We start from the raw sequence: 14,396 nt of genomic DNA, 5'->3' as shown, positions 1-14,396 counted from the left end.
TTCGGAGCCAGTTTCGTTTTGTTCCCCGCTATATGCTACTGACAAAACATAGCTTTCATAATTTTAATTTTTCCTCCCTCCCAATCAGGAGAGCTCGTGCGATGAGAGTAACATAATTACACGCTCCAAAGGAATCTCGAGGACACACATTCGCACAAAGGAAACTCAATTTTCCACGAGGATGCTCGAGTCCGCCAATGCCACCGCTCGCCCGATGGACTCGCTTTTCTTAAAGCTCCAAAGCTCAAAAAAGCTCGCCGAAGGTTCTCGTTTCCCCCTCGAGGGCGCAACACTGTCGGAATACTGTCCCTTGTATCCCTCCATCATTGATGCCAGATAAAGCTCAATTTTTCCCATTTAAACCTATGTAAACTACAGCCGCACGGTGGATCGAGTCAATAGGAGAGATCGAACAAAATATGGAGAATTTAAACGGTCATAATCTCGTTTATACAAAACTTTGAGGTTGTAAAAGTGGACTCATTGGTTTCCTCGTGAAATTTTGTACTTGAAGCACCCCTTGAAATTTAAAATGTGACGGCCTAAACATCAAAATTTGCAGTTTTAGTCAAAAATTGCATGTCCAACCTCTCTGATTATCTCGATCCACTGTGTCGTGCTAAGAAAAAATGCCGTCTGAGCATTAGAATGTTGTCAAAGTTCCTTTTAGAAAATATTTATATTTAAAGGAAGTTAAAAATATTTTTCCTTGTCATTTTCAGACTATTTAGATCAAATTTCGAATAAAATTCTCTGAAAAATTGGATGAAATAATACTTACACATTTTCCAGAAAATTCTTGATTTGTCGGAGGAAATTTGGGAACGTGTGAAGGCTCATGCGGCGTTCTTCCTTACGACGACAGAATATTTGTATTTTATCGTCAACCAGGCAACCTTGCCCTCGATTTGCGACTCGGACGGCCGGGGAGGTATTTGAATCGTGAACACGATGGAGGGGTGAATCGAGAGGAGTATGGGGTACGGTTTCTGGGGGTGAGGAGGAGGATGGTGGTGTCCTATGCACTGTTGAACGAACGTCCGAACGTTCAGTGGAGGGGGGGGGGGGGGAGGGGCGGTGAGCACTCCGCAAATTGGTTGGAATTCGACCGATTCTCATGACGAAAAATTAGATGGAGCTTACGACTTTCATCTGCCGTCGAAAACGGCGGCTAGTTAAACTGTCAAATCATGATTTTAAGCCGACGAAGTGTGATGCAATCAGATTTCGCTCTTGATTTTTTTTGCATTGAAGCAACGAATATAAGAACACTGAATAAAAATCTAGCAAGGTTACACGGTTTTTTCAACACGAAGAGCTCTTCAGGCAAGCTAAAGAAGAACGCCGTAAAAATCTTGAGACGTTGCCAAATTTACTTCGAAAAACAAGAATTTTCAAAGAAACTTTTGAGTATTTTCCCCCCAGTTTTCCAGTGAATTTCATTTGCAATTTTATCTAAAATTTTCGAAAATTTAAAGGAACAATCTCCAAAATCCGTACTTTGTCAAAGGAAACTTGGCAACATTCGGGTGTTCATATGGCGTTTTCTTCGTAGCATGGCAATGATTTTTCTTGTTAGCAGATTTTCGCAGAACCGGAGGCCGAACGGTGATTTGGCCTTACAGCCGGAGTCGGTATTAAAATGCAGGTCCTAGAATAAGACCGCTGTCAGATTAGGCAGGAAAATTCCCTATTTAAAAGGACGGGGATCTCGTAATGCATAAAATTTGGCAACAGCGCGCGAGAATGCAATTTAATTAATTTGCTCGGCACCCGGCGCGATGCCGTCGGATCACCAAGCGCCTGGAGTGTTCGGTATTCGTTATCGAATAATCTTTATCGATACAACCCTATCACAGCAAGACAATATATCGATTGAGGTTCGATCAACCGACCCGCTGAGGCTCGATACCCGTTCCAATTTCTTCCGTGTCCTTTTGTCCGCGATATGTGCATTTTAATTCCGGGAGCTTTTAAAGGTGGAAATCGGAGTCGGTGTTGTAACAATACGATAGCACTACCATTCAAATTTGAAACAAGGCATGGATGGCTTTAAATCGAGAAATACAAAACGCACGCCGCGCTATCGTTTTACATTGCCTTTTTAGTCAGGGTTAAAATTTCCTTGCTTTCAAAACTTGTTCACTTTTTGAGGATCTTTAATCAAACATTTCATGCATTTTCATTCAAGTCAAGAATTTTCATTTCATTCCATTTCAAGTCAAAAGTCAGTTTGAAGTAAGCTTGATCCCTGAAAAAAATTTAGAGTTAGTGGACATGTGAAAAATTAGACGTATTTGTGTGAAAATGAACTATGTACGAATTAATTGAATCAAGAGGAACTATTAGGCACGCAAATTTCATGTGCATAGTTCCTTTTGATTTTATTCGCTTGAGATTCCATTCACCATAATTACGTCGAATAATGAATCGATTCAATGGCATGACCTTAAAGTGAAAACGGCATTGATTTTTGTTTTTTAACGGATAATTTGGCTTTTGTCAAACGGATCTATTAATTCAAAAGCGACCATATGAAAATATATACATATTTTTTCTTTTTTAAATGTAATATGTAGGTCATCAAATCGATCCATTTACAAAGAGACATAAGACAAGTTGAGTGTAATTAGCATAACGGTGTTTCGCTGAGGGACGGCAATCATTGATACAATTGAGCAGATACGAAATTCCAGTATTTTATCGAAATTCAGGCACAAGCCTATTAAGACAATCGAACAATTGATTTTAAAGTAAAGTCAATTATGTATTCAGCTAATAATTACTACGTTGAGGGTTGCATTTAAGCGGATGACGCGTTCATTATAACCCTGCAAATGACAGGATTCTACAAGACATGCTGTAGAATTAGCATGGACATGAAGATGATGAAGCATCCAATGAGAATAGGCTGTGCAGAATAATTTTGTAATTTTGGAAAAAACGAGTTGTAAGTTGACGGGTCTGGCAAAGTGCGAGAAAATCATTTTTTTAAGAAACGGAAAAATATTGGAAAGCAACACTGTTTTCCTTCTATCGACCCGTTGCAAAAAATCGATTGTTAAAATAATAATAAATAGAATTGCCTTTTAGTGCAAATTTTGCTTATTATTTTTGGCGTTTGTACGTATGTACATTTATGCGACAGGGCATAAGAGCAATTCTTTTTATTTCTATTTTAACCTTTTTGACTGCACAAAAAATGAGATTTGACGGCTCTGCCGTGCTATAAGGAAAAACATCGAATGAGCATTAGAAAGTTGCTAAATTTTTCCGAAGAAAACAAGTATTTTGAGGAAATATATGGATATTTTTCCTTGGAACCATCAGCTGTTTTAGATTCAATTGCGAACGGAATTGTCTGAAAAATTTGAAGAAAAATATACACAATTTTCCCAGTACATTAATTATTTAAAGAAGGAAAAATGTCGGCGTCTGAAGGCTCATACAGCGTTTATCCTTGGCGCAGAAGAAATGTCAATCGATAACATATTAGAAAGCCAGCGTTAATAAATATCGATCGCTTTGCATTCTCATAAATTGAAGAAAAGCAGTGTTGCTAAATATCCAGAAAAAAAACCAAAATCTTAGCGAAACACCGTTCCGGCTTCTTCCATTTCATAATTCGCATGACGAGAAGATCCTGGAAATAAATGCAGAAGGTTAAGTTGAAAAATGACGGCTGCAGATTGCGAACGAGTGGGGAGGGGGTGGCAGGGGCATGGGGGATGAAAAAGCAAGAGGCAAAACTCACCCTTTTCTTGGTCTCATAATCCAATGCTCCGGCCACGTAGATGGCTCCTGTCATGTTCTTGACGGCAAAGGCACCTCCGATGTTCCCGCTTGTGATCTCGTACCGAATTCGGGACGCTGCGAACAGAAACAGAGAGCAATGTTAATCCTCAATTCTGAAAACTTTATTTTCGAAGCAATACAAAGCAGATACCGACATGAAATTCTCTCTTGAAGCGATTCCATATCGAGAAGACACAGATAAATCGAGCAAATTTTGCATGCCGATGCTTGCTTCACTTTCAACTTCCAGCTAAAAGTTCATCTTAGGCGTCGATTTTATGAAGAACCGCTTCTGAAAACTCCTCATCAGTGAATTTTCGGTACATGGACTTTATGTCCACTTTTTTTACGTCCACAGACTTTTCTTTCGTCCACAATTTTTACGTCCACAGTTCTAAAGCCCACACTATTGTTAAGTCCATTACTTAAACGTCCACTAAAATCAAATTCAAGCGTTATACTTTTGTCCGTGTGTAAAATTGTACTGTCAATATCGAAATGAGAAAATTAAGAGAGAATAAGGTGTTGTTATCGTAACTCATATTTTAAATGAAACGTTAATTTCTTGTTTTGATTCATCTTTTCAAATTGTCTTTGGTAAATACTTGGTTTCATTTTTATCCTTGAAATTTCCGATATAAAATATGCCTTAAAGGTACATTCTTTTTTTTAATGAAATTGATTACTTCATTTTAAAAACATTTACATTTTTAATACGTGGTAAATATTTGTAAAACCTTTTTCAAGCAATGGAATCGATATGAATCTCCATGAGTCGTAGTTGTGATGAAAGAAACTATACAAAAATTAATAAAAGAGGAAAAAAACTAACTTTGACACGGAACTACTCTTATATTTACAAAAAACACATTATATTTTCCAGTAGTACGTATTTCTTTTTCATCAGTTTAAAAGGGAATAATCAATGCAGAGAGTGCAAACATTTCAAAATCATGAGTTGAAAAACGCTGACTCCGCGAGTTTAGATATTAGAGCCCAACACAAAGCGGAGCGGCGTGTTAGCAGCGCAGAACGCGCACTGGCGCCTCCAAACCTAATGGGATACTTCACGCATTGCGCAACGCGTGAAGTATCCTGTTAGGTTTGTAGGCGCCTATGCGCGTGTCACGCTGGTTGCCTGCCGCGCCGCAACGCTTTAAGCAACTATTTCGCGTCAGAGGCGTTGCAAAGTATCCTACGAGATTGAAGACGCACGAAATAACTAGTTAAAGAACACTTTCAATTTTGACGGCATCTGTTACTGAAAAATGTTTAATTTGGCATTGGAGCGTTTCCTAGGCTCCCGCTTCGGGTTTCATCTTATCATATCCGTACAAAGTACACATGAACATATGTTTTTATCTGCTCTTAGAGTCTGTTCTCTTTCATGACTTGATTCATGAATGAAATGTTTTTTAAGAATGAAGGTAGTAGTAGTATGCATTTATATTTGAGGTGGTTCCTGTCATTTAAATGAGAAGAAAAAAATGTGGACATAACATGTCCACAATTTGGACAATTTTGGACATATTCATGGTTGGACATTAAATCATGTGGACTTAATATAGACTGGACTTAATGTTTAGTGGACATAAATAGCGGTGGACATTTATTTAATGGACGAAAAGTAGGTGGACATAAAGTCCTGGAAGCAAATTTTCGGCATAGATCGAAGTAAATCACCTGAAATTTTCGAAGAAATCCGCAAAAACGCTCTCACGTAAAAAATTAAATTGAATTGGGACGTGCGGAAACCGCTAGGGTCCATTTTTCCAGTCTTAAGTTTTTTTGAGTTAATAATACTTTTCGGAGTTGGTTGCAACCACGAAAGTGGCGTTAAAACTCGTCTTCGGGTTTCCTCAATCCCAAAACGAGTCCTTTCATCACTTTTATGGTTATATCAACTCTTTAAAAGTATTATTAACTTTAAAAATTCAGACTGGAAAAATTGACTTTAGCGGTTTCCGCATTTCCCGGTTCAATTGCCCCGGCATCTTAGCCGTCTGTTTTACGAAGATCCGCTTCTGAAAACCACTAGACGGTGAATTTTTAGCATGGAACGAAGAAAACTCCTAGAATTTTTCAAAGGAATCCGCAGAAACGTTATCTTGTAAAAAAATAAAGTGCCCCGTCAAATTAGGCATCAACTGATGAGGCTTGCGGCTCCTATCCGCTGTGCGCGGAACTCGACGATTCGGAAACGCAACGATCACTCAGGGCTCGCAACACACGTCCCGGCTCCCGCATGTTTATAATTTAAAAAAGCACATTTGTCATCAAATAATGATTCGTCGGGCACGGGCAGGACACTTGAAACGATGCGACTCCCAACTTCTGCGTGCTTGTCCGCGAGCTCCCCCCCCCCCCCCCTCCCTTTCCCCCGCGCATTTCAGAGGTTTTGTTGCAACCGTAACCGAACGGGAATAATGGATTAGGTGTATCCACAGCCTGCCCGCTTTGTGATGAATGGATAAACTTTTTTTTTTCGTCCCTCGGACAACTTTTTCCCCGCTGTTGTGTTTGATGCCCGAGTTTAAGTCCAGGAAACTTTTGAGGTTTTGTCCGCTCTCGCTGGGGGTTTTTTTCCCCGGCCGATTCGGCCGTGCGGTCACTTGAGACTCGTAGCCCTTATACGAGCCTTTTAATAGCCCGGAACCGACCGATCCCTTCAATGTAGTCATGTCGGAAGGGATGAAATCCGCCTTTCTCGCGTTACCTAGAGATCAAGTTCAAGCAAAATCCGGGATATTCGTAAGCCTTTGGTGGATAAGATATACACGGAGAAAAATCTACGGCTTATAAACCAATTAGTGGTACATATGGAACACCACTAATAGTAGTGAAGGCAACGTATAATAGTAAATATACCTTAGTTATGGTATATATACCATACGATGGTACAAGCTACCACAGTATGGTTCACAGACCCATAATCATTTGTTCATATACAACTATTGAGGGTGTTCCCTATGAACCACTAATTGGTTTATAAGCCATAGCTTTTTCTCGGTGTATATTAATACATACAGCGGGCTGATTGTTGAAATTGATAAACAAAGAAGACAAAGGGAGTAAGGAGCGATCCTATTGCTTGAAATGGGTGGTTCTTACAGCCCAAGAGGGAAATGATGGACTAACTATAGGTAGGGTGTGCCTTATTTTTGAGTTTTGCGAAAATCAAGTTGGTCAACCCCTAAAAAGTTTCTATGTAGTCTCTAAATGAACCCCCTAAAAGGAAAAAATTTTAAAAAAATTTTAACCCGTGCCTCAAAGGGCCTAAAGGGCCTAAATCCAAAATTCAAAAATTTTGGCAAGCGACATATCAATTCTGAAGGAAAATCGCAAGTTACGATCCTTTGGACGGAAATTTCGTCGGTTTTGGCGTATCTTGAAGCGTAAGGTCACAAACGGCCCAATGACGACGCGAGGCCATGGGCCGGCGCGGCGGCGGGGCGCGCCGCGCCGGCCGCTGAGCGCGCGCGCAGGGTTGCGCATGGCAACATTGCAGCGGCACAGAGGACTGGACAGCGGGGCGGGAGGGGGATATCCGGTGGAAAAGCATCCTAATTTTCTATCCATAATGAAAATGCATTTTACTATTTCAATATAGATGAGACAATATGAGCCATACTAGAAAATGAAAAAAGTGACAATTAGTTAGCTCCAATAAATTAGGAGCGTAAGTGGGGAAAATTTGCCTTAACTACAGAACAACCCTGAAAATTTCCGGGAAATGAAAGCTGCTATTGTCAACATACCTGTTGATTATCAAAACAGAAAGTTCGTAGCCACCGGAAGTACCGGAAACCCAGTGGTTTACTGATTGAAAAGATAGGTATGAGCGATGTTGTCAAATACCCTTACGCCCTTTACGCGATCAAATGCGGTTTGTGTTAATTTAATTGGCAAAGTTAAAGAAAAATTTGACGAGCGAAAATTGCCCTTAATCCTGTCTGGAAAGTCTCTCCTGGGCGCGAGCTTTCTTCTCGTCTGTTCTCCTCTCCTGTGCTGCGAGAATAGTGTCCTTCACGGTGGATATGATACCTTCTCGTTCAGGTTTTCGCTGAAGAATTAAAAATGATTTATCCTCTTCATTGTCCATGAGATCTAGAGCATCGCTTAAAGCAATGTCAAATAGCACGTCGACTTTTGCCGTAAAATCAGTCTCCAAACTCACTTGAGCCAGCGATCGACGGCTAGCATTTTTCGACACGCGCCTCCACTCTTCATAAAAATGTAAAATTTTTTCAAAAACATGGACACTTTTTATAACTGGGATTCTGCATTTTTCAATCCAAATCGGAATCACTAGATGGGAGGTTGCCCATGCACTGTCATTTACACTCATGTTCAAACACTTCACATGATGGAAAAAAACTTGCAGCACTTCCCGAATTAAGGGCAATTTTCGCTCGTCAAATTTTTCTTTAACTTTGCCAATTAAATTAACACAAACCGCATTTGATCGCGTAAAGGGCGTAAGGGTATTTGACAACATCGCTCATACCTATCTTTTCAATCAGTAAACCACTGGGTTTCCGGTACTTCCGGTGGCTACGAACTTTCTGTTTTGATAATCAACAGGTATGTTGACAATAGCAGCTTTCATTTCCCGGAAATTTTCAGGGTTGTTCTGTAGTTAAGGCAAATTTTCCCCACTTACGCTCCTAATTTATTGGAGCTAACTAATTGTCACTTTTTTCATTTTCTAGTATGGCTCATATTGTCTCATCTATATTGAAATAGTAAAATGCATTTTCATTATGGATAGAAAATTAGGATGCTTTTCCACCGGATATCCCCCTCCCGCCCCGCTGTCCAGTCCTCTGTGCCGCTGCAATGTTGCCATGCGCAACCCTGCGCGCGCGCTCAGCGGCCGGCGCGGCGCGCCCCGCCGCCGCGCCGGCCCATGGCCTCGCGTCGTCATTGGGCCGTTTGTGACCTTACGCTTCAAGATACGCCAAAACCGACGAAATTTCCGTCCAAAGGATCGTAACTTGCGATTTTCCTTCAGAATTGATATGTCGCTTGCCAAAATTTTTGAATTTTGGATTTAGGCCCTTTAGGCCCTTTGAGGCACGGGTTAAAATTTTTTTAAAATTTTTTCCTTTTAGGGGGTTCATTTAGAGACTACATAGAAACTTTTTAGGGGTTGACCAACTTGATTTTCGCAAAACTCAAAAATAAGGCACACCCTACTATAGGGTCTTTCGTGGGTTACCCTTAGTTAGTCTATTACCCACCTTCCATGTCCATTGCAACCACCCACTTCCACCAATAGGATCCATACATATCCTTTTTGCCTTCTTTGTCTAAAGCTTCGTCTATCGATTTCAACAATCGGACCACTAGATAGTCCAAGGTTAAACTGCCAGGCTGCAGGAGCGTGTTCTGGGTTAATATGAATTTTTTCTCCGATGAAAATTTTTCAAAAATTATTTTTTGAGGACTTTTTACTCCCACCTCCAAGTTGTGGGAAATGGATCGATTTCCTGCATTTCGGTAACCGATAATGCATCGAATCTCATCGGAGACGTTAGAAAAATCAAAATCTGAGTAAACACTAGGAGGATTTCGTGGGGACCTCAGAATTGAAAAGACCTATATGAATGTGTGTAAAACAATCGATTACTGGTAAAGGAGGTTGGCTCACCTTAAATAGATATTTTTAATGGATTTAAATGGAGAGAGTTGCCAACTTGAAAAATCCCAACTGAGTTATAGTGCGATGTTCCTTTCTCACGGTTCTACATGACAACGGCGGAAAAAAAAGAATCAGAAAAACTTCTCCGACTCGACACAAAGCTCAGAAAGTTGACAAAGCGAAATTTGACCGCTCAAATACCTTTATATTTCATTCATTAAGGAAATGGAAGAAAAAAATACGTCTGAAATCCCCTCGCCGCGCGGAGACTAGGTGTGTTAGTTTATTCTAAGAAAACAAGCGTTCTCATTATCTTTATTTACGTAAAAGGTTTTGAGCTTAAAGCGCGACAGCTTACGGAGCCAGCAAGAGGTGTCGCAGAAGTCCTTACTTGCGTCAAGCCACCGCAGATTCTACGCGACGTCTGATTAGAGGGACTTGAAAATCAACGTTTCAATGTTGTCACCGTTTGCGAATATTACGCTTTTTTTCTTTAGTCATAAGGAAAGCTTAAAAAATGAAGGAGAGGAAATAATTTAAACTAACAAAAGTTGTTGATTCAGTGTGTATCGACGTTACAACATGCTTACTTTAAAATGGACTAAATCATCTTGCAATACGGAACTACTACTTCTGACTAATGTTAGTAATAACTTATCAAGGGCTGATGAACAATACCGCCTGACTGACAATGGACCACTAGATAAGGTACGAATTTCAGCATTTTGATACATGTTTCTTAACCAAAATTTTACGTAAAACACGATGCACACAACGAAAATTACCGAAATTAACTCCTTACGAAGATATTTAATGATTCTTAATGCGTGAATTCAAACCACCCGCTTATGAAAACACAATGCTCTACGTGATTCACATCGCGTGCTAAACGTTATCATGACATGACACGCTATGTTATATCTGCGATATAAAAATCTGGCAACCTTAATCTTGACGCTTTGGCTCAGTTATAGCAAATTGCTAATAGTTTGAACAACACATGATGGGAAATGAACATTGCTCGATTGAGAAGCTTGCTAAAACCGTTGTAGTGGGCGATTTGACTCACGTAGAGTTTTGAGTTTCTTGTGAGCGGGCAGTTCAAATTCCTCGTAACCAATGTGAAATAAAGACGTTAATATCTTCGTTAGGAGTTGGTTTCCGTAATTTTCGTTGTGTGAATCGTTTTCCACGTGAAATTCTGGTTAAGAAACATGTATCAGATCGCTTAAATTCGTACCTTGTCTAGTGGTCCATTGGACGTATTTCTACCAAACGGAACTATGTGCATTAAGACATGAGCCCTAAGACCTATTAAGAATATACGCATAGTTCCGTTTGATAGAAATACGTCCAATTTTGGGAAAAACGAGTCAGCAACTTCGCCGCATTGGAAAGTATGAAATAAACAAGCTGACGATTTCAGATTTTTCCAATTCGCCTGTCGTTCCCTTTTACTGATAGGTGCTGGTGCGGGTGGGTGAGGAATTGTAGTTCTTCATGGCAAAATAAAGTCCGAATGTTAAATACGCCAAAACCGCGTGTAACCTCAATACGTTTACCTCATATCGACGGTGAAACTACCAAACCACGTATCTCGTTTGCGGTGTTTAAAAATCTACGCTCACATTTTATTTTTTTGAAGTAGACCAAATCAATATCATTCCTTGAAATTTTCACGGAATTTTCTCCGCACAAAGAGGAAAAATCACAGAAATTTTCAAGACTGGATGTTAAGTAGTTTTTCATTTAAAAAATAAAGTATGACAGGAAGTCTGCGACGTCGCAAACCGAGATACGTGGTTTGGTAGTTTCACCGTCGATATTTAATGTGTAATGTCCCTGCTGCTCCAGCAGATAAGCTGCGTTGACTGGACAAAACGAAAAAAATGAAATTTGTCAAAAAATTCCACTTAAAATTTGAACTTGTCTCGAATCGTCACAGGCGAAAATTTTCTCCTGAACCGTGAATTGGGTCAAATTTTTCGATCGCAGCTCATAAAGCATCGTCTGGGAATCTCGCCAAGGGGAGATCGTCTAATGACTTGGAAATGATCAGGAAGTCCTTATGAGCCGGTTCCCCTCCTCCCCGTCCCCGCCTCGATCGACTTCGTGAATAAATAAATGAAATATTGCGAGCGATTGCTTCGGGGCTCCGATTTTATTTGGACGTATTTCTATCAAACGGAACTATGTGCATTATGACGTGAGCCCTGTTATGCGTATATTCTTATGGGTCTCAGGGCTCATGACTTAATGCACATAGTTCCGTTTGATAGAAACACGTCCATTTATCAGTGGCGTGGCGTGCTTTGCGATACATCGATCGATCTGCCATTTAAACTCATAGAAAAAGATCGACGAGCAGGGTCTAACCTTCATAATCGATTCTTTGCTATAGCTTTAAGGGGAAATATCGATAATCGATAATCGATCATTCGCGCTTCGCCGCTGTTATTTCGCACGCCCGTCACGATCACTCCAGACGTTCACGTTGCGCCCGTGCGAATATTTTAAAAAAGGCTTAGATCCGAAAACGAGTGAGCCCTGGATTCGGTGGGTGGGTTCGGGCATCAGGGCTCACGAGTTTCGGGACTTCCGCCCTCTTTGAAACGGTGGATTCACTTCTCAACAGGGATGAGGGATGGCCTCGAGCACTGGCTAGTTTTGGCCGCACCGCGCGAGGAGTGAAAATCCCTCGTTGCCGAGTGGTTTTCCAACTTGAAGTTTTTCCGTCCCAAAAGTCATAAAATTAACCCATACTAAGGATTGAATTTCCAACGAATGGACCACTAGACAAGGTACGAATTTAAGCGATCTGATACATGTTTCTTAACCAGAATTTCACGTAGAAAACTATTCACACAACGAAAATTACGGAAACCAACTCCTAACGAAGATATTAACGTTTTTATTTCACATTGGTTACGAGGAATTTGAACTGCCCGCTCACAAGAAACTCAAAGCTCTACGTGAGTCAAATCGCCCGCTACAACGGTTTCAGCAAGCTTCTCAATCGAGCAATGTTCATTTTCCATCATGTGTTGTTCAAACTATTAGCAATTTGCTATAACTGAGCCAAAGCGTCAAGATTGAGGTTGCCAGATTTTTATATCGCAGAGACTGTCATGATAACGTTTAGCGCGCGATGTGAATCACGTAGACCATTGAGTTTTCATGAGCGGGTGGTTTGAATTCACGCATTAGGAATCATTAAATATCTTCGTAAGGAATTAATTTCGGTAATTTTTGTTGTGCGTATCGTATTCTACGTAAAATTTTGGTTCAGAAACATGTATCAGAATGCTGAAATTCGTACCTTATCTAGTGGTCCATTTTCTGAGGTTTTAGGAGAGTGGAGATATTTAGGAACCTACCTTTGATTGCTTAACAGCCGTGTTTACGCTGTCGTCCACACCGAAAGCGTCGTAACTCCAATGCAAATGTTGTATTTTACCTCCACACATACCGCTCTATGACAAGGGAACCCAATTGCCACAAGGCTTCATTTTTACATTTTGAGTTTTTGATGGTATGCTGGAGTCGATTCGAAAAAATGAATTATGAATATTCGTCATTTTTCTTGTAAAATAGCACTTTTTCAGGGGGAAAATGTTGAATAGAGATACGGATTTTTGACTTCAGACGGCAGCATAGTAGCTCCTCAATTAGTTTCTTTCCTTAGAGAGGGCCCATTTGGATCACATTGTAATTAAGATTGTTTCAAGAGAGCCTTCAATGCAGCAACATTAAATACCCAATTTCTACAAATCGAATAGTCTTTAACGAAACAGCTTCGGGAAAAGATGTTTTCAAGGGATTACAATAAAGTTTTCCAGTTAAATTCAAAACGTCTCAGGCTTGTCTTAGGTATGGTAAAAGTAACGGAAGATTTTCAAAAATTTGTGGCATCATATTTAGCAGCAAATAATTTCCATTATTTTCAAGGATCTACTTCTAAATCGACACTGTTGAATTTTACTAAAATTTCTTGGAAATCATTATTTTCATGCCACTATGTGAATCTTCTCCCCAAACCTTCCTCACTTACAAAGTAAACCATACGGGTCACAGCTGATTAAGGGACAACTTTGAGTACAAAACTTATGCATCTTAAGTTATGAAGAAGCTATCTGAAACTAGAAAGTGTTTTTTTCTGATCATTCTAGGTGCCTCACTGGAAAAAAGTCGCTTAGATCTAGAGCCCAGACTCTTGATACCATTGAAAAGAAAACATACTCTTAATTCAATCCGATTTTTCCTTGAATCGAAGAGCCGAGCCTCTTGATTTAGGCGAAATTCCTTTTGATTCAAGCAAAAAGTCCGATTAAATCAAGAATATTTTTTCTTGTCAATGTTTTTCGGAGTCTGGACTCAAGATCCAAGCGAGTTTTTTTTCCAGTGCTTCAGATTTAGTATGAATCTATGCGAATAATATCCAAGGGGGGAAAAAAGTACAGAATCAAGTGCGAACCTCTTCGCCAACTTACGAATGTTTATTTCCACTATTAATTCCAGAACCAAGTTATTTTAATTGTTATTGTCTTCGTAACAAGTCCGACCCGAGCGTATACTCGAATGCGAGCACATTTCAGGGATCCCGAAACAATTCCTGCAACCAGGCCGGGGGGGGGGGGGGGGGGGCTGAACGCAAAATTTGCCCGGGCGTATGAGCAAGCATGCGGACGCGATGGGGTGGCTCACTATAATAATAACTTTGCGCCCCTCCGACTTTGCGTCTTCCACCTGCCGCGCATTCCGCAGCCAGGGCTTTAAAAAACGCTCGGAAAAATTTAATCTCGGAGCTTCATTTGTTGATGTCCCCGCCTCTGCTTTGCCGCGCGGCGCGACGCTCAGCAAAAAACACCCTAAGAGCACTCGAAAGTTGACAAATTTCCTCCGATCAAATATTTCAACGTCCTCTTCCGAAAAAATCCGAGAGAGAGTCCAAGTTCAA

The 14,396-nt window shown here is 40.4% G+C and overlaps 1 protein-coding gene across 4 annotated transcripts in view; it reads right to left on the bottom strand.

Moving 5' to 3' along the window:
• Positions 1 to 14,396, bottom strand: part of CadN (neural cadherin) — a 494,271-nt gene that overhangs the window by 68,020 nt on the left and 411,855 nt on the right. For all 4 annotated transcript variants that reach the window (XM_019048298.2, XM_019048302.2, XM_019048304.2 and 1 more), the window contains one exon: positions 3,755 to 3,870. In XM_019048298.2, coding sequence (XP_018903843.2) covers positions 3,755 to 3,870 — 116 coding nt within the window. The remainder of the gene's footprint in view (positions 1 to 3,754; positions 3,871 to 14,396) is intronic.

This window comes from Bemisia tabaci, chromosome 5 (genome assembly GCF_918797505.1).
Source record: "Bemisia tabaci chromosome 5, PGI_BMITA_v3".
Classification (NCBI taxonomy): domain Eukaryota; kingdom Metazoa; phylum Arthropoda; class Insecta; order Hemiptera; family Aleyrodidae; genus Bemisia; species Bemisia tabaci.
This window is presented reverse-complemented; position numbering and strand designations above follow the sequence as displayed.